General features: G+C 34.6%; 1 protein-coding gene across 2 annotated transcripts in view; it reads left to right on the top strand.

The window, feature by feature from the left end:
- The window catches only part of LOC126965231 (scavenger receptor class B member 1-like), a 138,453-nt gene that overhangs the window by 108,369 nt on the left and 5,858 nt on the right, over nt 1–24,226 (top strand). For both annotated transcript variants that reach the window (XM_050808708.1, XM_050808707.1), the window contains exons 3-6: nt 2,784–2,947; nt 14,707–14,851; nt 22,543–22,743; nt 23,200–23,427. In XM_050808708.1, the coding sequence (XP_050664665.1) occupies nt 2,784–2,947; nt 14,707–14,851; nt 22,543–22,743; nt 23,200–23,427 (738 nt within the window). The remainder of the gene's footprint in view (nt 1–2,783; nt 2,948–14,706; nt 14,852–22,542; nt 22,744–23,199; nt 23,428–24,226) is intronic.

Here is a 24,226-nt window from a genome sequence, read left to right as displayed (position 1 = left end):
TAGGATCCAGGTGGAGCCAGGTGAAATCTTGAAAAAAAGTTTTTGGTCGATACCTCGGAAACTGCACTTTAGGGCGAAAGTTGTGAAAACCATTACTGTAGAAAATAATAGTACGTATTTTTTTTCTGTAAACTTTTTTGGAAAACTTACTAATCACGATTTATGGCCCATTTAATGAACCGGTTTTTCTATCTCGGCTGTTATCTCTTAAAATATTGGAAATATAAAAATTGTGCTACATACTGATAGCTTTGAAGTCGGTGCCAAGCCAAATGTAATAAAGGTACACGATAGCTTCGTCTAGAACAAAACAACCCAAGCGGACAGACACGCGTGGCCAGACAACCTAAATAATTACAGTAAGTAAGCTGTTTATAATATTAAGTTTTATTTTATTTTGGGTTTGGCACTGACTTCAAAGCTATCAGTATATAGCACATACAATTAATAGTATTTCAATAATATTAAAGGTTTGCATAAGAGGTGTATTAAATTAAATTTTTAGTTATTTGATACTTTTCAGTTTTTGAAGTCGGTTTTTTTAAACGTAGTTTTATTTTTATATAAGTACACGTATATGCTAGGTGTAAAGTTGTTTTATGTTGGTGAGGTTAGTTTGAATATATAATATATTTAAGTAATAGGTGTTAAAAATGGATAATACTTTTTTATGAGTCTATTTTCCATAGTTATGGATTGCGGTTTTGCACAGCCCCATATATCAATAATATATGTAAGGTGTGATTTAAGTAATGATTTATATAATACTAGCTGACCTGGCAAACGTTCTTTTGCCATATAAAGTATAATTCGCGCGATAGTTTTATAAGTAATAAAATATTGCCTATATAGGTACAGGCTATACCTGTACATCATTTTGTTCTATTGTCAATAGTTTTTGCAGCGCACGCAAAAATAGGTTTTCGATTTTACACCTTGTGTTACAAAATAGCAATTTTATTACGGATCCCTAATTTTGCCTATAGCCTTCCTCGATAAATGGACTACCCAACACGGAAAGAATCATTCAAATCGCACCAGTAGTACCAGAGATTAGCGCGTTCAAACAAACAAACAAACACTGCAGCTTTATAATATTAGTATAGATTATAAACATTAGAAGTTTCGTTAGAGAAAAGATCATCTTTTTAACAGTGTCCATTAGGGCACTCTATGTCAGTTAAGCCAGTTTACTCTCCTATTATAGTAATCCCAATTATTTCTCAACATACTTTTCTGTTAAAGGAACATAAAATAAATATACATTTGTCGTCTTATAATATACTTGTCCTGGCAAGTGATGTCGCTTTTTAAGTATTACCCCATTATTCATAATAGTCTGCTAACTTAAAGCATTGCTAATTCTCACTCTGTCTTCTTCTATTGACCTAAGTCAGAATGAGAAAAAACACTCCTTAGCGGCTGTTTAAAGTTAGCGGACCATTATGAATAAGGGGATAAGAATTTACTGGATTTTTTAAATATAAAAGAAGAAGATACCTATATTTTTTTTTTGGGATGTATTAACACACTTGCACAAAATATCACAATTTTTAGGTATATCAACCTTCTTTAGAATTTCTTCATTATATTATATATTATTTGCACAGGCTGCCGGATAGGATGCAGAAGCACAGGATAAATAATGGAACCACACCGGCACCTTTTTCTGCCGTGAAGCAGTAATGCGAAAGCATTTTTGTGTTTCGGTCTGAAGGGCGCTGTAGCTAGTGAAATAACTGGGCACATGAGACTTAACATATTATGTCTAAAGGTGACGAGCGGAATTCTAGTGCTGCTCAGAGTTTTTGGATTTTTCAAGAATCCTGAGCGGCACTGCATTTTAATGGGTGTATTAATTACCATTAGCTGAACGTCCTGCTCGTCTCGTCCCTTATTTTCCGTAATGTATAATGTTGCCAAAAAAGCACAGTATTTTTGGTACCACAGACAACTAAATCTAGGTTAAGTATGGTAGGTTCATAGAAATATTAGGTTATACGTAGTACACACTGTATTACATACATAATACTTTCATGTTTATATCATTATACTAAGCATTTTTATGTCAACTTAAGAAAAAAAACTTGTGAATATAATTTTCCTTGATGCTGCTAGGTATATTTTGTTATTTTCATATTTCCCGCGAAGGCTGTATGCATGTACCTATGCCATTCCTTTAAGTACATATAAAACCTCTCACCAGAGATAAGTAGGTATTTATACAAAACATTTCCCGCCTTTATTTGTTTTATTTTAAATTATTCTAAAGTTGTAAGCCTTCTTGAGTGTAAATTCCGATTCAGATTAAGATTCGGCACGTGAGTTCTGCGTCTCGTGCTTAGGCTCACAACATTTGAATAATAATGGATTTCTTCAAATTACCGCCTAATTCAATAAATTATCTTATTTAAAATTACCTTGTCGTAGAAAAAAAAATGTATGCGTCACGTTGTATAACTATTGTAGTAACTCGTGGCGTCACTCATTGTGATGTTCGCCTGGGGCACACATCGCAACCCACGCCACTCGTGTTTTTGACCCTCATTATACAAATAATAATAATATTGAAACACTTTTACACAAATAATTTTGCCCCAAATTAGGCATAGCCTGTGCTTATGGGTTGCAAGACAACGATATATTTAATACGATATACTTACGTAAACATACATAAATTCATGTAAACATCCATGACTCGGAAACAACCATCCATATTCATCATTGTTTGCACCTATCTACAAATGTTGCATAAAATACTATTGTTGCATAATATTCCACAGAAAATAGTCTTCCGAGAGGGTGGCGAGATCTTTGAAATGTGGAGGAAACCGGAGGTGGAGCTTTATTTGAGAGTGTATCTCTTTAATATCACAAATGCTGAAGACTACATGGCCGGGAAGGACTCCAAGCTCAAGTTGAAAGAAGTCGGACCATTTGTATACAGGTTAGTCATTTTATATGAGAAAAATTGACGAGAGCAGCTAGATATACCATTTCAGCCGGAAGACGTCCACTGCTGGACAAAGGCCTTCCCCAAAATCGCCGTAGCGATCGGTAATGCGCTGCCCTCATCCAACATACTCCGGCGATTTTAACCAGATTGTCGATCCATCTTGTGTGGGGCCTACTAACACTACGTCTTAAGGTACGTGGTCGCATTTCGAGGACTTTATTGCGCCGACGGTCATCTGTCCGTCTAGCTATATGCCCTGCACACTGCCACTTCAGTTTCGCAACCATCTGCGCTATGTCAGTCACGTTGGTTTTCCTATGGATCTTCTCATTTCTGATTCGATCTCGCACGGAAACTCTGAGCAAAGTCCTCTCCATTGCCCTCTGAGCGACAATGACCCTTCTCATTAGGTCCATAGTTAGCAAAGTTTATGAACGATGGGTAATCGACTTCTCGGGTTCCGTCCGAGCACTCTTACCAACTGAGTCAACCGTTCGAGTTACGGTTCGTAAATTTTGGTATGTCTTGTTCAACTCTTAGGCTCCATCGTAGCTCCATCCATGGTTACAAATTTAACATTATTAATCCCAGAAGTGAGGGATATCATTTAAAAAATAACAAATTGTTTAGAATATTATCCTTATCAAATCATGGGCTATGGGCTCATACGTACAGCATGGCAATACTTCAAGCCGGTGTACTTTCGAGCGCCTCTACAAAGCGCAGGCCCGGCCACATATGGAGTATTGCTGTCATCTCTGGTCTGGCGCACCCCAGCATCAGCTAGAATTATTCGACCGCCTGCAACGCAAAACTGCTTGAATTGTCGTGGTCTATGAACGGCTGGATCACTTGGCGTTGCTTATAGACGTCGTTTCATTGTATGTCTTCTAACATATTTATCACGTGGAGTGTTCCGAAGAGCTGTTTCACCTCATTTCTGCCGCCGATTTCCACCTTCCCACGACACGCTACAAATTAAGTTATCATCCCCATCAACTGGATATGTGATGTTCCTCCACAGTGCGGTTTTCAAGGAGTTTACTTCCACGTATGACCAAGCTGTGGAATGAGCTTCCTTTTGCGGTATTTCTGGGACCTAATAAAAGTTAGTTACTAAAAAAAAAGGGTACACTTTTCTAAAAGGCCGGAAACGCACCTGTGATTATTCTGGTATTGCAAGAGAATGTGGGTGGCGGTGATCACTTAACATCAGATGACCCGTACGCTTGTTTGTCCTCCTCTTCAATAAAAAATGACGAGAGCAGCTAGATATTCCCCTAATAAGTGATAAATGAAAATCCCCAAATACTGAGCGGCACTATATTTGCGCTCGTCGCCTTGAGACATAAGATGTTAAGTCTCATTTGCCCAGTAATTTCACCAGCTATGGCGCCCCTTAAACCGAACCACAAGAATGCTTGCACATTGCACAAAGTAATTACGGCAAACATCGCGCCGAGTTTCTATCCATCTACCCTGCTTCCTCCCGGCTCCTGTTTTCCCGAACCGATACGACTTAGGTTCTTCAAGAAAAGAGCATGCTCCCAACTTAAAAACTGTCAACGCATCTCTTGACGCCTGCTGTTGCGGATGTCCATGGGCGGTTGCCTCACCACTCCCACTACCGTGAGCCTCTTGCCCATTTTCCCCCTCTTGTATGAAAAAAATTCTATGCAAAAGAAGCTGCTAATTAGTAAAAACCTTCTTAATGTCATTGTATATCTGTCTCTCATCATCGATTGTAGTAAGACACTAGCTGATACCCCGTGACTTCGTCCGCGTACACATAGGAATGAGCACGTAGTAGCGACATTTCAATTAAATTTTCAAAAATAAAAAAAATAAATCATATTGTAAATAATGATATTGTGTTCTACAAAGTCGTAGAAAATTATGTAAGGTTTTATTTTTTAATACCTCTGCTTGTACACACAGTTGTAGACAGGCCTTCATTATTGGAATTTTAGTAACGATCCGTATTTAAAAAAAAATATATGCCGCCTATGTCACGCGGTCATAGTGTAGTTTCCCAACAATGAAAGAAAACTTCAAATCGGTTCCGTAGTTTCGGGGCCTAGTCAATGCAAACAAACGAACAATCAAATCTTTCGTTATAATCATACTCTATAGATATTTTTTTAAGTGAACATTGCATAATCGACAACGATATATTCGGAACGATACGATAATACCCCGAATATATTGCACCTACCCTACTCTAACAAATGTTCGAATTCCATATCGTTTATCGTAACAACATCGTAACCATAGACTAATATTTTGATTTTTTTTACGAAGTTAAAGTGAATGAATTATGCGCAAACCTAGAAAAACTAAATATTATCTGTGCTACGTCGCTGTTAAGTGTCAAAAGTCAAAACATAGTTTAGTCGCTAAGTACCATACCAGACTCTGCACCACCAATTTGCATCATTTACACAAAATGTAAATATTCAAAAATTATGTAATGAATATAATATGACCATTTAAAATTAAATAAATAATACAAAGCTTGCGGATAATAAAATGTAAAAAAAGTAACTCAACTCTTCTCGTCGACTTCCTATTTATCACGCGGCCATTTTCATTAGTTTCTTCGTGTAAACGATCAACAAAATGACTTAAATTACTTTTTAGTAAAAAAATCCTGTTGAATAATCACATATAATTATTTTAATAATATTTATTAAGTATATATATTGTATGGCAAATATAACTATACATCTTGAAACGATAATAGCAACCACAGCCTAGAAGGTGTCCTTGTGATTATTCTAAAAGTGACGTTTGATTATTTGTCAAATTCGAATATTCGTCTCTGGCATTTTCAACTAAGAGTAGGGTTAGGACCGATATCGAAAAATGTTTCGTTTCAATCATCGTTTCTACTTTGAATACGATGTACCTACTAATGCCATGATATATCGAATGTCGATTTTAGGAGTAGGCCCCCAAGCTGAGATACGTAATCTTCACTCACATTATAAATGACAATGTTCTCAATATTTAAATCATAAATGGGTCATTTTTAAAATCACATTTTTTAATCAATTATCAAGCACATTACTCGCGTTTCAATCAATAGTTATATTTTCAATACTTAACACTCGCGTTGATTAAGTTTTTCAATTTTACTTGTAATTATTCATATTACCCGGGCATTGTGTATTGTGCCACCATCAATCATTTGAACCGTAACAAGATACGTTTATGCAAATTGAGACGACAAAAACAAAAAACGATCGATAAACTAAAGTACCTACATCGGCTTAATCGTGTTTGCAAATGGAAAACTTGCAAGACGGACAGGGTCAAAATGGCGCGACGTACGGCGCGCAAAAAAGGATTCGTATTCTTTTTATATCATTTTTTATAATTAATATTTAATGGAAATATATTTATCATCAATCAAGTTTTTAAATTAATATGTTTCTTTGTTATTAATAATGTATTTTTTTCATTATCTAACGAAATATAATACGCGTGTGTAAATCATCCTTCCTTTGTTATAAATTTGATTGTGAGTTTGTTTGATTGGTAAATTTTTACGCCTTATTTATCAATTTGATTATAACAATCAATAAAACTAAATGCCGTAAAGGTAACTCAAAGTATTATTTGTTAGTTATAGTTGTTTGCCAACATACGCAGATGCTGTATATGAGTTTCTTGCTGCTTCTTCTCATTAGCTCAACCCTTGACGAAGTAGCAGTAGATTCAGTAAGATTTTTTTTGACATTCAGTGTCATTTCCGTGACCTACGAGAATAAAGTGATTTTGATTTGATTTATATTCTGAGATTATGGCGCGCTTGATGCTTATGTAATCCTACTAGCTACATTTGAAATTTTAACATAAAAGAAAACTTATAACATGTCGCGACACTTTTTGTATATAATGATGTGTTCTGCAAAGTCGTAGTACATTATTTTATTCAATAATCAACAGTTATCGCAGCGCACGCGATGTAAAGAATATTTTAGGTATTTATTTTGCGCCTTGGGTAACACTATTGGTCATGTCAATGTCACCCGGGAATAGTGTAGCTTCCCAAGAGTGAAAGAAATTTTCAAATCGGTTCAGCAGCTTCGGAGTCTACTCAATGCAAACAAGCAAATCTTTCCTCTTTATAATATTAGTAAAGATGACGTCATAGTTCATGTAAACAACAAACGGCGTCGCTTTTTTGAACATACAAATTTTTTGTATAATTTATATAATAATAATATAATATTTTTTAAAATTGCATGCTCATGATAAAATTCTCATCAAAAAAATAGTCATCGATATAATTCTCAAGGCCGCTATCACGAGAAATCGCCGAAATAGCGCATAATTGAATCCATTTCTTGACAGTTTATATAAAGCTTTTATTTAATAAAAAAAAAATATATGTCTACAGAATATGAGAAGAAAATTAATTTTTTCTTCTGGATAAAAATTGTATAAAAAATTATTAACTGTTTACCAATACCAATAATACCAATTCAAATGACATAGTTTTGTTATTTTTGTAAAAAACATTGTATTATGTTTACAATTAATTAAAAATGCTTCTAAATCTGAATTAAAACTATGGCGATCTTGTACAAGAGCGGTATCCTAGCTCCGCTCGATTCCTCAAGGCCGTTGGCTCAGACCCCAGCCTTAAGTTAATTCTTAAAAAATCTTAATTCATTTGGATTATATTCTTATTACACTGTCTGCTAATCAACAAATTGGAAGCCCCAACAAAATGATCGTGCGTAATTAAGTTTTTATTACGACCATAATAATGGGTTGAGTTAATTTTAGCGTGATTATCAATCGTTTTTAATTTATGGGTTTTACCAGCGTATTATTTTTTATAACAAAGATGAATCGTTGAAATATTTAAGACGCTTTTTGCATACGATATTTTTATGGGAACAATGTTAGGAATGGATGTCTGGGGCATTTATGTTTAACTTACGCATTCAACATCCGATTTCCGAAGAATATTTAGAATCAATGTGATTTAGTATTAAGATTATGATGATACGATGTAAAACTACAATTTGGCCCCCATTTTGAATGATTGGGTAATAGACTTAAGCTGTGATCTAAAGAGTGTACTTTGACTTTACTCAGACTTAACTAACGTAGCTTAATTATGCACAACATTCTATAGTTACTCGGTTACATATAACTTATAATAAGAAATTTAGTTCGGTTGATATTTTCCACTTCAGTAAACTCAAATTCAAAAATGAGACATTAAGAATATTAGTTGAGACATAATTTTATGATTTTATTAAGATTGATTTCATGTTAGGAAGCTTACATAGTTTAAAACCTGTGTTTTTATCACATTAGAACGAATACACACACACACGCCAGTATATATATTTGTGTATGTAAATATACTGACTAGCTTCCGTCCGAATACAATCATGGTATTTTTCTGTGTTGATTGCTAAAAATTCAAACCTATAAAATGTTAATCCCCTTTTGGCTGTCATATCATATTTATATATAATTTTTAAATCTTTTTAAGAGCTGTGGATTGTATATAAATAAATAAACTTAGCTGAGTGTGATAAGACGCGAACTTGACTTTTGCATTGGGCCTAAGGTCAGCATAATTTCAGTAGTTCTCAGCCTTAGTTCTGCAACATAATATGCGGTTAAACGGATTAGAAAACAGACATAGATACGGTGCGACTGGTTTTCTTTAGTGATACTCTTATTCATAGTATTATGTCCTGTGGTTCTGTTATAAGCAGTACAGCCGATATGAATGCCACCTCACAATATAAATGAACATAATGTATGTTAGAAAAAATATTACTAAATTCAAGAAAAGTTGTGATTTAATTCATTCGAATTCAAGAAGAAATATTAAACTGCACGTGCGATAATATAATAAGTTAGCTAGAGTTAAGTGCTTACAATAGTATATTAGATTATATTATAGGAGACTAGCTGACCCAGCAAACGTTGTATTGCCGATATTAAAATCGCGATACAAAAGTAACTGTTGGTCGTAGATGGGTGAAACTTTGAAGTTGTATGTATTTTTAATACTGACTCATAATCAAATAAATTTAAAAAAAAATGTAAAAAAAAATAAAAAAAAATTGGCGTGGACCACCCTTAACATTTAGGGGGATGAAAAATACATGTTGTCCGATTATCAGACCTACCCAATATGCATTCAAAATTTCATGAGAATCGGTCAAGCCGTTTCGAAGGAGTTTAACTACAAACACCGCGACATGAGAATTTTATAAATTAGGTATAAAATTGTTTAATATTATATTAAGTAGGCTAGGTTGTAATATGGTTTAAAAGATGAACTGGGAGTTTCTAATCAGTGCTTCTCCCCATATCAAAGCCCCCTTACGAACTGACGTACCTTTATAACGTTTACCAATTGTTGTTGAAATATGTTATGTTATTGTCACTATGGTAAATAAATATATTTCTATTTCTGTTTCTGCTGTAGTAAAGTAGCAGAGTGCCCATCGCTCCCAAACCAGTATTTTAAGCATATGGATTTACAAATCCATTTAGCACAGAAAACACTTATCTGTCACATTCATACCAAGTCCAAAAGGGAAGCGTCACAACAGATAGAAGAAATATTGACTCGCACCACGAAGGCCCCGGTTCGATCCTCGCCAGCCAAGTACCAATGTGTTTTCGGTTTTTTAAATGATATGTATGTTTATTCGACGCCATTTTAGACTATGGGCTGCGTTGATTACTTGCCATGAAACGATCCACATTACGCTCTACATCCTCCAAGACACTTTTGTATAAGAGGGGGCAATAGGGCAAATGCCCTGTGCTTCCTGGGGGCATAAAAAGAATAGGGAAGTCCCGGGCCCAAGGGTGTCGTAAGAGGCGACTAAGGGCATTTACCAGTGGGAGGCTCCTTTACACAGGATGCCGGCTAGATTACGTGTACCACAACGGCGCCTTTTGTCTGCCAGCAGTAATGTGTAAGCATTATTGTGTTTCGGTCTGAAGGGCGCCGTAGCTGGTGAATTTACTGGGCAAATGTAACATGTTATGTATGCAATTGTAGTGCCACTCAGAATTTTTGGATATTTCAAGAATCCTGAGCGGCACCGCATTGTTTTAGGCAAGGCGTATCAATTACTATCAGATGAACATCCTGCTCGTTTCGTCCCTTATAAAAAGGTATATAAGGCATTTATTTTCTCAAAATTGATTCCTTTAGATTTCTTTTTGATGTCATTTCTAAAATACTAGATACTACTACCGCTTCGGAAACATATAGCGCTCTGAGAGAGAAGAACCGCCGGTAGAAACTCTGCAAGCATTCTTTTTTTGAGCTCTTTTTATTGTAAATTTGATCGGAAGTTGTCAAGGCAATTTCAGGGGTCAAGATGCGTTGCCGGTCTTTAAGTATGTTTTAAGCTTGAATGTACCTAAGTCGTATCGGAAACAAATGGGCAGCAGGTGGAATTTTGAATTTTGGTGTAATGTCCGGTGGTAGAGTTTGGCTGCTCCAACTCCTCTATACACTCCGTTATATATGCGGACATGTTCTAACAAATAAACTATCAAGTATTTCAATACAATATTATGCAAATTGTCTAGACTTACGGAAATTTTTAATGTAATCAGTTTATTTAATCCGCCTTTATTAATGTTATTCGTTCATATTACCATAAATAACCAAGTTATTTTTAAAGTTAGAATTTTTCTCACTAAATGAATGAATTAATTAATTTGTTTTATTTGTGTATAATTGTATCTCAAAAGACGCGGGTTAATTAAACTGGTATATTTAATCTTAGAAAAGTACCTTTGATAGAGTTACAAATCAAGACAATGCTTATAACTATATTTACATACTTATAATATGAATCAAAAGTAAAAAAAAATCTATATATTAAATATTTTGCAAGACAAACTAAAATATGTTTACATAATTCTATAATATTTACAATACTTAATATGATTACATGAAGAAAAAATTATCATTACGGGGAAGTGTACCACGAATTTCCGCAGCATTTCCGCGTTTGATAGCTGGATAAGCTGATCCGTTGACCGAAATATCTGCCAGCGCTTGGGTTCCAGTAGCCCTATTGAGTTGTGTAGATAGTATTTTGTACATTCTCCGCGCTTCTGGGCCCCACGGGCCAAGTGTATCAACACCAAATGGCACGAAGATTTAAGACTCACTGAAACCGACATATTTATGACGTTTACTGTCTTCGGCAGTCGAAGCAGCAGCCCCATAACTTGGACATGAGACCTTCAAGAGTGTCGACACAAGTTGCGCCCCTCACCAGCGTATCATGATATCAACTCTCAATTGTTTCTTTAATTTACATTATCTTCATCAAAATGTCAAAAATTTATCATAAACACCGAACACGGCTTTACTCAGGACTAGTTTCGGACCATTCGGAGGTCCTTCATCAGGGTGAGTGGAGTGGGCTCGCGATAACGTCCCGTCTCATATTGCGGACTTGTGCTCGTAGTGCGTGGCTTAACAGGGCGGGGGGCGGACGGTATCACTGATACTATGGTCTCGCTTTTGGTGTTCACGGGTGCACAATATGACCACTATGCAATCATAGTCGTCATAGAAACTAGTCTGTACCCACACCGATAAAACGTGAGTAGAGCCGTGTTAATAAGCAAAGAATATAAAATATTACGTAAATTGTATGAAACATTTACCTACCTACGTGCCACAGATTTTTTGTGCAGATTTTTTTGTCCGAAATAAAAACAATACTATTGATTTAAATGGTAAATTGTTATTGTATTAATTTTTATTGTATTATTATGTTTTCGGATTCTAGAATTTTTAGGCTAAATATTTTTAACTAGTTTTTATACAGATATGGCCAAATAGTAATTATGATCTGTCGAAACATAATATATAAGAAGTAACATCTGCTTACATTAATTTTAGTAGTAAAAAGTCGTATCAATTGTAGAAATGATAAAAACAGCGTCACATTTATAATAAATACTAGCTGATGCCCGGTGCGCTTCGTTCCCCCAAAAAAAAGTACCAATGTTTTCCAATAATTCTGTGCAACATACAAATATTCAAATTCGTATCAATTCGAGCTATGGTTCAAAAGAATAAAATCACTGCGATCAGCGCCACGTATCTGGAAGTAGCTTAACGTTTTGATAGTGCCAGAAATTTATGTGTCCCATATTTGATGTTAGCGAATCAACCAACAAAAAGATCGACTGAAGAAGATACGAACAGTAGATGCAAGTAAACTCCTTCATGCTTCTATTGCTAAACCTGCGTAAATCAACACTTATAGGGAAGATGTTCTACTTACTCGGATATATATATTGTATTTTAGAATTGTGGTTTGGTAAAATTTTCACGGTTTCGTATCGCATGGCCGTTACAAAAATGGCTTCCATGCAACAAAAGTCTCCTTAAATCTCTCTTTTTCAATTTTTTTTTACATTAAGGAATACTTTTCAATTGATTACTTTCCAGGGTCGATACAGATGTACGTTTGATTGAACAAATTAAGAAAATGTCTTAGTTTTAATTAATCTTATTTTGGTTTCAATTATATTTGCATCTCTTTATTATTTATAACTATTTATGTAATGATTACTAGAATCAATAATAGTTTTAGATGATATGATATTATTTTTAATTCAATATAATATATTCCTATCATTTAATCAACATATTTTTTTTCAATGTCAAAACAACAATGATCAAAACTTTACGTTTTGTTGTTAAGTATATATTTTTTAATAAAAATAAATAAAATATACATTTTAAAAGTGCATAGTATTTTAATGTTGTATGGAGACTGACTCGCAGTTGAGAGTGTTTTTTTTTATTGTGACCTCATGCGCTGTATATTATTGTCTGGTCAATCAAAATCAGTTACAGTAACAATAGATTCGCTTACCTTTTCTATATTCCTGAAAACAGTTCATATCTCATGTACCGAGCTTTAAAATTTTATTTAATGTCATCCAAAGCTGATAGCCCGGATGATTGCGAAACTGAAGTGCTAGTAGACAGGGCACCTAGCCGGCTCAAAGGACAGATAGCCGTTGGGGAAATAAAGTCCTCAAATGGCGACCACGTACTTGAAGATGCAGTGTTGTTAGGCCCCTCACAAGATGGAGCGATGATCTGTTCAAGATTGCCGGTATGGGTCGTATAAGGGCAGCCAAGACCGATCATCGTGGAGATGTTTGGGGGAGGCCTTTGTCCAGCAGTGGACGCCTTCCGGCTATTAAGTAAACAGTAGTGTGCAATCATTATTGGAGATTCAGTTTGAAAGCCTGCTGTTGATATTAGTGAGCATTTCATACTTGACAGTCGAGAGCTAACGCAGTGCCACTCAGAATTTTATGTTTTTCAAGAATCCTGTACGGCACTGCATTTTCCTGCAGGTTTTTTCACCTACAACTATCAGGTTCACGTCTTTTGTCATTCGTCTCACCAAAGCTCGACATTCTGATGTGAGCAGCTTTGAATACCACGCAGAAAAATTGCTCTTAAATTGTAAAATTTATGATAAAATTATTAAAACGAGGAAAAACATGGCTTATGGGTTTATACCAATAATTAAATATGCCGACCCTACACACGGAAATAACAAAGCTATTGGTAATTAGTATGTTGGCATCAAGGTGATGTGATCAGACCAATTATGTAGACTAAGTTCCGGATAGATTTGAATATGACTCAACTAACAAAAATATAGAATTGATTTATGTTTGACTATTTATAATTTTCTGGAATACTTGATGAACTTATTTACTTATAAATACAATATTCAACAAATTTGTGGACGCCTGGCTCCAAATGTTCACAACAACTGAAGACCTCGTGCAATCACAGGAATTATAAAAGATTGCCTGTGCCATTTTATCTTCTTATTAGCCTGTTTTGGCCATAATGGTGTAGTCCTCCTTTATAGCATGTTATCCTATCTTGGTTTATTTTCATCCCATTCACTCTCGTAACTTCTTTTATATCTTCATTCCGACGCATTTGCGAAGCGCCCTCGAGCGCTTCTAAAACTCAAGTCGCCATAGCCATTTTTAAACCGTTTCCGACCAGGTTTAAGGAACAAGTAAAGATACTTGGAAGGTAACCAGTCCATTCTACGTTAGGATTGCTGTTCGTTTGAGTGCATCATATTATGTTATATTATTTGTTCTCTCAACTGAATTATTTTATCTAGTTTGGTTTTAACCAATGCCCAAATGTCTCCTTCTTCTTGCGGCGCTACAAACTCCTTTAATGGGTCTTGGATAACGAAACCGTTTTCTTCGTTGTCATTTCTCATGCCTACCTTCCGTAAGATTTTAATGTCCACTTCTATCTGCTACCTTCACTTCCACGAGTTTAAATTGTTTCATATTAACAGGTCGATTATCGCTTAATATTGCTTGATGGTATTTTTTAATTAATTTCTCATGAATCTACATCAGTAATTCGTACAGGAGCTTAAACTGATTAGAAACTTCCAGTCTATCTTTTAAATCATAGAAAAATAGAATTGCTTAGCCTACTTAAAATAATTCTATACAATTTAAGGTGGATTTCGCAGAACCAGTCAAGATCTATGAATGATTATATTTTATATAATCTGATATACTTAACCTAACTATTGTAAGCCTTCTTTGACAATGAAGCTTTAATATATTTCTTAAATTGGTATTTTATTGTTAAATTGAATACCAAAACCTATGAAGGATCGATTGATATTAAAATGTATTCAATTTTACAGGGAACATTTAGAACATAGGATCACAAAATTCAATGAGAATGGCACTCTGTCAGCAATACCGAAGCATCCGTTGACTTGGGTTGAAGAACTGTCTGAAGGGAACAAAGAAGATGACATTCTGTATCTACCTCATATTGCGTTACTGGTGAGTTACTTCTAGATATTACATACATTCATCATGCCTATGTCACAAAGAGGCAGGCAGGGGTTAGTGAGCTGTTCTTTTGTTATGACCTACTTCCCTGGATTCTTCAATCACAACAAACCACTTAAAGCTCTTTGTAAGGCCAACAAAACTAGATAAAGAATTTAAACAAAGTTTCAGGGGTCCAAAACATGTTCATCGATATCTTTGAATATTGAAAATAATTGATATATTTCAAAGGTTGTCTAACTAACAGAGAGCTAACAAAATACGTATCACTGCGAACGCAATCCAAACAGGAATGAACTTGTTCGCAAAATGGCGGACATGGCTTGGCTTTTCTGCACCACGAAACACGCAACGACAACTATCGTCGACCAACTGACGCCATTTCTGCGTACGAGTGATAGGGACAGAGATAATAATCGCTCGCCATCGCAATGTAACTCAGTAACGGTCCGTTTGTTTACACTCTTTATCTATTCTCGCTGGCCTTAGTATAGCTCTGTTATCTTTGGTACTTTTCAATTGCGAAAGCTTGAAAAATATCACTAATTGATTGCCAAATACTCGTATATTGGAATCTATACTAATATTATAAAACTAGTAGTTGCCCGTTGCATTGTCAACTACAGATTTTATCTCAATAAAATGTTTAAGTAGTGATAACAGAGAGAGTTGTCATACTGAAACATGCAGGGCAAGCCTGTCAGCCATTAAGTTGCCATAGCGACATCCCATTATGTACGGACGTACACCAAGAAAAGGAAGATATTAGTACGAAGGTAAACTTTAGGAGTTTGTAAGGGTGTTGGATTGTATCCACTGAACCAATTTTGAAAATTATTTTACCAATAGAAAGGCACCGTATTTGCGAATGACTATATATAGACCGAAAAATTAAAAGAGTTTATGGTGGTAGTCGGATTTGGAAAGTAAGTTGGAGAAAAAATTGTTGAATGAAACGTTTCTTAGGAATACTGCATTATGATTGTTTTGTATATATGAATGTGGCAGCATTGTGTTACCAACTAATATGATTACACTGGTAAATGTGGACGAAGTCGCGGGAAACAACTAGTAAGTTGAAAAATATACTTCTAATCGTTATTTTAATATTCTTTTATTATTTATTGCTTCTAACTGGTTGAGACAGATCATAGACAGATTAAGTGGCTTTGAATGCGAAGTAGTATATGATCTCAGATTCAGCAAAAAATCACATAAAGAACATTCTCAGAATTATGAACTGACAATTCGTATATAAGTTAGAATACAAGTTTGAAAGCTGATTTTATTTTTATTATTCGTATTCAAAGACCTTGCAAAGAGTTTGATACGAAACACATGAAGTTTGCTGAACCGATTGAGAGAGGTTTGCGAATTGAAGAAACAATAGTGGCCATTTTGTAATTCGATATTTTGATTTATTTGTATTGGCACAATAAAGTAAGAGAGCAGCTGCGTAACTCAGCGCTCTCCATGAGATTTATATTTAAGTGTGGGCTTAGCGCAAACGAAATCACCCTGAATGTGGGAGTTTTTTCATTTTATTTGTCAGCCAATCGGGAGTATATCAACTTACATTTTCTCTTTGAATTTTCTATTGGTATTTTTTCATTATTATAAAAAGGCATTGGCAAAGGCACAAAATTGATTCTAAAAGAATCAATTTTCTCAAAATTGATTCTTTTAGAATTATTTTTGATGGAATTTCTTATATACTAGATACTGCTACCGCTTCGGAAACAAATGGCGAGAGGAGAAGTGGTATTGCTATTGCTATAAAACAATCATAATCTAGTCCCAGGCTGTCGGATCACTCAGATATTCAGCTGTGGAGTAGTATAATGATGATGCCTTTTAAATGGAAAACGTATTACTATGGTATCGGTGTCCGACTGTCCAGCTGTCCATTCAGCCTCAAGATGTCACTGTGTTCATCAATGAAATCTTATCCAACGACCTCTGCTATGTGCGTTATTATTAAAATGTCTGCGTCTTGCTTTTCAAATTAAGAAACATCAAAAATATCTAACTTGAAACTCAACGGCCATAAATAAATGAGAATTTTACAATAGCTTTAACATACTTAACAAATTAGATTTTAAAGTGTTGCATACAATATACGAATCATGATACTTAATAAAAAGTAAAAAAAATAAACTATACAAATATAAATTGTAAAATGGACGCATCAAAACTAATAGCTTAGTAAGCGCTTAAAACAAATACAATGAATTAAAAATAAAGCCAAAACTGATTACAGAATATAGGTATTAATAAAAATGAGAATGTAAGTTATGATTTGACAAACGATAGTATATAATTAAAGTCTAACTCAGGCACTCAACTGTGGATTATCTGAAAATCCACAGTTGAGTTCTAACTCTTACTGCGGAGCCACTAGAACTTGTTTGTTAAGAGACAATTATACCTGAATAAAGGATAACTGAGCAGGACACCTGAATATCAGGCTGAGATCTACACGAACACAAAAAAGTGCGTACCTACACTTTTCTAAAACGTCGGCAACGCTCCTGTAATTTCTCTGGTTTGACCAGTACTTTCGCCGCTACGGCTAGCTATGGCGCTCTTCAGACCGAAACATAGTAATTCTTACACATTATTGCTTCACGGCAGAAATAGGCGCCATTGTGGTAACCATAATCTACCCGGCATCCTGTGCAAAGGAGCCTCCCACTGGTATCCTCACATATCTATGTAGGTATGAAGCTATCTTAGTGCAAACTCTGTGTTATAATAACATATTGTAATAACACCCTACCAGCTTTGTAATTTACTGTTTTATCAATATAAATTAATCAATGGATAATATTGTGTAAGAACCGCATGCAGTCACGTCTTTGACATAGAGTTAGTACATCGTATAGACAAAGTGGTATGTCGATCACCTATTTGATGTGTGACTTATGCGATGGTCGAATGGGTCAGCATTTTGAGCAATGGGTTGAGGTCCCCAAAAAAAAATACAAAAAGTACATAAAAGCAAAGATGTTTTGGTTCCTCTGATATCTTAAAGACACATATGACAATTCATACGTACGTTATAAGAGATACGTCTATAATGGACAGTTTCCTAAGTCTATGGAAATTATACGGTATAGTAATACCGAGTAAATTACATATCATTATGATACTTAGATAGAAATCGATGGATCAAAGATTACAAATTAAATATTTTAATGTTATCTTGGTGAGTTGGTAGGATTCTGTAATTGACTAGATTATAAGGCGAGCTTACTTGCACAGATAGAGCTTTTGCTTTTCGTGTCTTTCTTACTAGATATATATAGAGTAACATTACTGCTAAGACACATTGAGATTAAGAAAGTTATAATGACAAAACCAATAGTTTTAGGAAGGTATTTTTATTATAAAATCAAACTTAGCCGTGGCTTTTACTCAACCAGGGCAATAATAGGGCATCAAATTTACTTTCTTTTGGTTTCTGTTAAATTAGTTGACATTTGTAATTAATTTTAATTTGATTTGAAGGACACGATGAACTTGAACTATGAAAGTCGGTAAGTAATACCGTCTTACTCTATAAGTATAGGGAAAAGTATGAAAATACACATATTTAAATAAATCATAAAAATACAGTCTTTATGTAAGGAACGGCGGTCAAAATTTTGAATTAAGTTGACCGTTTGATGTGGGGTACCGTATGAAAGGACTTCATTGGCACAACCTTAACTATTTCTATGATGAATAGTTTTCGATTTATGACAAAGAATGAAAAGTTTCCCTTTTTTATAAGGATAAGTAGCTATCTTTACGTCCGGAATCCTCGGGGGGCCAGTCCAACTCGCACTTGTCCACTTATTTGTTTATATTTCCAATTATTTATTTATTTTCTTTGTCCTAGTATATTTATTCTGCAGTAGAAAAACACAACCAATATAAGACAATATTGTGAATGTAACAAAAATACCAATTCTGCAATTTCATTGTCTACTAATGATTTAATCTTCCGTACTATGCAGTATTCTGCAGCATATGCATGCTACAGAATCAAGTCTTCTCAATTAGTCATATCTGTTTTAAATTTATCTCTATCGGCTGATCTAGTGTACAATGTTTTTTACTAGTTGGACATATTATTTGTTTTAGTCAATTTAATACACAGTCTGTTTACTATTAAGAAGTACATAGGTAATTGGCATCAAACTACTGTACAACTCTATCATAATTTAAGTACGAACATAATTTACATCTGCATCATCGAAAATTACTGGAAATCTGTCAATTGAATCAGCACACAATAATGCATCACAGTAATATAACTAATAAATAGAAAGGGTCCTAAAACTGAACCTTGTGAAACTCTTATCTTTATATTCAATCCAAATAATCGCCTTTTCACTCACCTTGACCTTGTGAAACTTCATTTTAACTTTTGAAGGGTATGGACCAGTGTAATTACTGGCACAAGACACATAAGTCTTAGATGTCGGGCGTAATGTTATGTGATAAGGGTCGTAAGGCCGGTTAAGGTCGGTAATGCCACTTAATAGCAGGTAATTGGCTCTTTATATTTTTTATCCGCATAAAAATTAATAAACATCACAGTATTCATTTAAATCTTATTACGATACTTATTTATGTTGTAATAAATTATTTTATCACGATATCAATAAATAAAACGATATAAAGCAAATAAAACTAGCTTTATTGATTCCTTACATTATGGGTAAATTTATCCATTATATATTATTTGTTTTTGGCAAATCAATTAAATTAATAGTGTGCCCAATTATTTAATATTATAAATAAACATTACTTTTGTAAATTATTATTATTTGTTTATGCAAAATTGTAACTATAATTTATTTGTTAATAACAACAGATTATCAATGACTGAAATTATTTTATGACACATATTATTTCTTTATGTTCTTTAAGTGAGGAAAAATCACCAGAGACTACAGATACAAATACTGAAGAAAACACGAACAATAAAAACACAGTATCTAAAAAATAATACCAATGAAACCTTCCTGCCAAATACAACCTTAAACACTGAACCGATTTTAATCACATTTTGCATTCTGCGTTCAGTTTCCAACTTGAGGGGTTAGGATAGTTTTAATGTCGATTCGTGACTCTTAATTTTTTTTTAAATTAAAATTTTATTTCTCTATGAATAATCTCTTAATATTAATGAGATAATTTTTTGACGCATAGTTTGACAGTTCTCCTGTGATAATATTATACATACAAGAACAGAGAAAAACGAAATAATTACTGTAGTGATTGAACTTCTACAAATTCGGTAAATAACAATAAAATATTTAAATTTGGAAATGCTGTCTCCGCTGCAATCCAACTAGATACCGCACTACCTAAGTTTTATTACGGCAACTGAACGTAGTGCTTAAGTTCTCTTTGACGGCAACTATTAGATCTTTGTGTGCGTGGCATCTTGACACTCAATGGCATCTTTCAAATTTTGTAACACACGCTTGGTGTTATTTTACACTTATTTAACATTGAAATTACTAAAATACAAAATGCTTACTATGTATGTGATCCCAGTCTCTTTCTTATGTTATTTTTACAAAGTTTTATTACGCAACCCGGCATTTTAGTTTCAATTATTAGCAAAGTGTAACAGAGCATGGCACGTCAACGTAACACATTGTTAGATTCTGGCTCAAGTATGCCCACTTGGTCTTAGTATTAGTTGCAGCACTTTGCGACTACGCCTGCGGTATGCGGAGACCAATAATCAAAGTATGTATATTAACATATGTTTAGGTGAAGTGAAGCGCATCTGTCACCAGCCATTGTCTTATAAAAATAAAAAGAACTGTAACAAGAAAGTAGATAAAGAAAAAAATTAAGGCTTAACATCTTACGTTTCAAGGTAACGATGAGCCCAGTCGTCGTGCCGTTCCGAGTCTTTGGGGTTTTGAAGAATCATTGGCGGCACTGCATTGTTATTGACTAGCCGTATCAATTACCATCAGCTGAACGTCCTGCTCGTCTCGTCTCTTATTGTCATAAAAAAAAAGATATAATTGTATATAGAATACACTAGTTCTGATGCTCTTGGGCGTCACGCGTTGCTTAAAATAAGCAGGCTGTATCTGTCGTCACGCCAGCATTAATGAAGTCATCTAAAGGGCATAGTTTCTACTCGCCTCAATAGGGCTGCTGAAAATCGCTGGCAGCTAACTCGGTCAACGGATCATCCTAGCTATCCAACGCGGAAATACTATCAGTATTATTAGTACACTTTCCCGTAATGATAGCTTGAATTTAATGTAATCATAATATTAATTGTTGATAGTTTATTGTTTATAATAAATTGCATGCAGAAATAAAACCAATGTGACATACAGACCGATAAAAGCATCCGACACACGTATGACTTCCTGCCCTTAATTAAATGTAACGTTGGAAATTTTAAACCTTGAAAGTTCGGTATTTGTCAATGCGAGGGTCGTACCAATATAGTTGTTGTATCTAAAAATATACTAAATTTAAATTGCAAATTTATTTATTGCAAGTAGATATTAAGGCTGGGTTGCAAAAACTAACTTCAGCAATAACAAATATGATAAAGTACCGGTTAAGCAAAGAATTGGTTGCACAATTTAACAATTTTTAGATGACGTCATAACATAACGGTTAACCGTAACCGTCCAATATTCGCCGGTTAAAGCTATTGTTAATCTTAAATAGCGAAATAACGACCTGACAAAAGTTTCAAATAAATATTCGATATTGACTTTATATTTTTTTTAACTTTAACTATGCCAAGGAATAAAGCAAATCAAATCAAGTCAAATTCAACGATAGTGCAACGTGCAACACATTCCGCAGTCATATAGACTGCGGAATGTGTTGCACGTTGATGTGTTGTGTTTAATGTCAGAGTTACTGTAAACGTTAAAATTGATTTAAACCTTATCAATAACAGCTAATATCAAAGAGGATGAAAATACTACGTGATAAGTGGCGGGACTGCCTAAGTAAAATTGAAATTAAGTTTTGTATGAATGGTGCAGTCATATGCCATAAGTTGAAATAGTAACAACAATATGGTGACGAAGTATAATCCGGCTTAGTTCCAAAGCGAACAGTTCTTTAAAACGTGTTGTATTTCGGTTATCTCCGTTTTTTACAAGATTATAGCTGTCATCTGTCAATCTATTAAGCACGTTTCATATAATCGCTTTTTTCTTAGAGAGTTTCGCTAGGCTGGCTAATATTATAATGCAAACAAGCCCAAAAAATATTATTTCACTTAAGACTCACTAACTCTACTTAGCCGAGTAGTAGGAGTTATAAGTTTATGTTTGTTCCTGGTGTTAACATTATGGTTATGACACTTTCTAGCAAATTCACTTAGGTACATACATAGCATTATCAAGAATATATTGATAAGCAACAGTCAAGATGTTTATTTCTTTAAATTTTGCTCTCAATGATTCTTCTAGGTTCTATATAGGTTATAAATAATATAAAGCCCTCTACAGCAGCACAAAGATGGTATTGATATCGGCAGCATTAATCCGCATTGCCCAGCAATTTATATTTAACAGACATCAAAAAGTATTCCAAATTGATAAATTTTCAGAAAATACATCATTTATATGATTCTGTACTAACGTAAGCTATTTTACTTCAAATATTGATAATATTATTTTTTTTTTCAGAGCATAGCAAATGTAGTTGCACCACAGAGTTTCGTGACACGTTTTGGCCTGAACAATCTCATAGGTCTTACAAACAGCCAACCTCTTGCCAAAATGACAGCCAGGCAGTTCATGATGGGCTATGAGTCTGATCTGATGACGTTTGGAAACACCTTTATGCCCGGCTGGATATATTTCGATAAGCTTGGACTGATTGATCGGGTGAGTTCGAAAGAAAGTAGTAAATAGCGTCATTAATAATAATAATAAAGTATGCACGGGTCCCCTTGGATTTTTTTATGCCAGTACGGGACGAGACGAGCAGGACGTGATGATAATTGATACACCCTACCCATTGCAATGCGGTGCCCAGGATTCTTGAAAAACCCAAAAACTCTGAGCGGCACTACAATTGCGCTCGTCACCTTGAGACATTAGATGTTAAGTCTCATTTGCCCAGTAAGGCGCCCTTCAGACCGAAACACAATAATGCTTACACATTACTGCTTAACGGCAGAAATAGGCGCATATGTATATATAGAAGAAGAATCGCTCGTTTAAAGATATTTTCAATATTAAACCAACTAACACATTGACAAATCAAAATTAGTCACGTATAATCGGGCTGTCAGTTCGTCTATACGCTATTATTCTAAATCTTACATCTTTCTCTTTCAGATGTACGATTTTAATGGCGACTACGAAACCATATACACAGGTCAAAAAGACCAGGCCCTATCGGGTCTAATAGACACATATAGAGGTTCAACAGAACTTTCACAGTGGCAGGAAAAACACTGCTCCAACGTGCATTTAGCTTCTGATGGTGCGAAGTTCCGGAGTGGTCTATCGAAGAATGATTCATTGCTTTTCTTTAGGAAAAGCATGTGCAGAGCAGCGCCGCTGGTGAGTTACCTATTTTGTGTGAGATATCGCTGATGTTTTCTTATGTGATACAAATTCAAATATTTTTATTCAAAATAGGTTGTGACATCACTTATTGAAAGTCAAAAACTACCACCCATTCCAAAACGAATGCCTCAACAAACTCAGCGGGCTTTTTTTTTCATCAAAAAAATATGTTTACAAATTAATATTGTACAATTAAACTTATTATTTAATAGCCTGAGGGTGGTCGCTCCCAATCTGTGGTATCATTAAGAAAGTCATTTATGTTAGAGTAACCTTTACCACAGACGGCTTTTAACAATTCTTGTGAATAACGTTATTACGTAACACAAGTATTCTTTAAGAGTTACTCTTAAACTCGCCTTAGCCTAGTAGAAGGCATTATAAGTTTATGTCTGTTAACATTATGATTATGACAGTTTCTAGCAGATTCACTTATGTGCCTATGAACATACAGTACATTATCAAGCATGCATTATGAAAGCATACCTATTTCTGACACAATAGCAGTATATTCCTACTATGGTCTTCAATCTTGATTTTATGGGATAGGAACAGGAACAGAAAAAAATTCCATCTTAAGTTTCAATGTGACGTCACAGAATAAATAGCAGTGTAACAGAAGTTTCACTACGTCATAACCTTTTAAAGAAATATGTACTTTGCTGCCCGGTAATACGATTTTAATATAATTTTTTTTTTTTTATGAAAATAAGGGATGAGACGGACCGGAGCCGGCCCGTTACAATGCAGTGCCACTCAAGACTTTTGAAAAACCCAAAAATTCTATATTTCT

This window comes from Leptidea sinapis, chromosome 7 (assembly GCF_905404315.1).
Source record: "Leptidea sinapis chromosome 7, ilLepSina1.1, whole genome shotgun sequence".
Classification (NCBI taxonomy): Eukaryota; Metazoa; Arthropoda; class Insecta; order Lepidoptera; family Pieridae; genus Leptidea; species Leptidea sinapis.
Note: the sequence above shows the minus strand (reverse complement) of the source record. Positions and strands in the feature narration are given on the sequence as shown.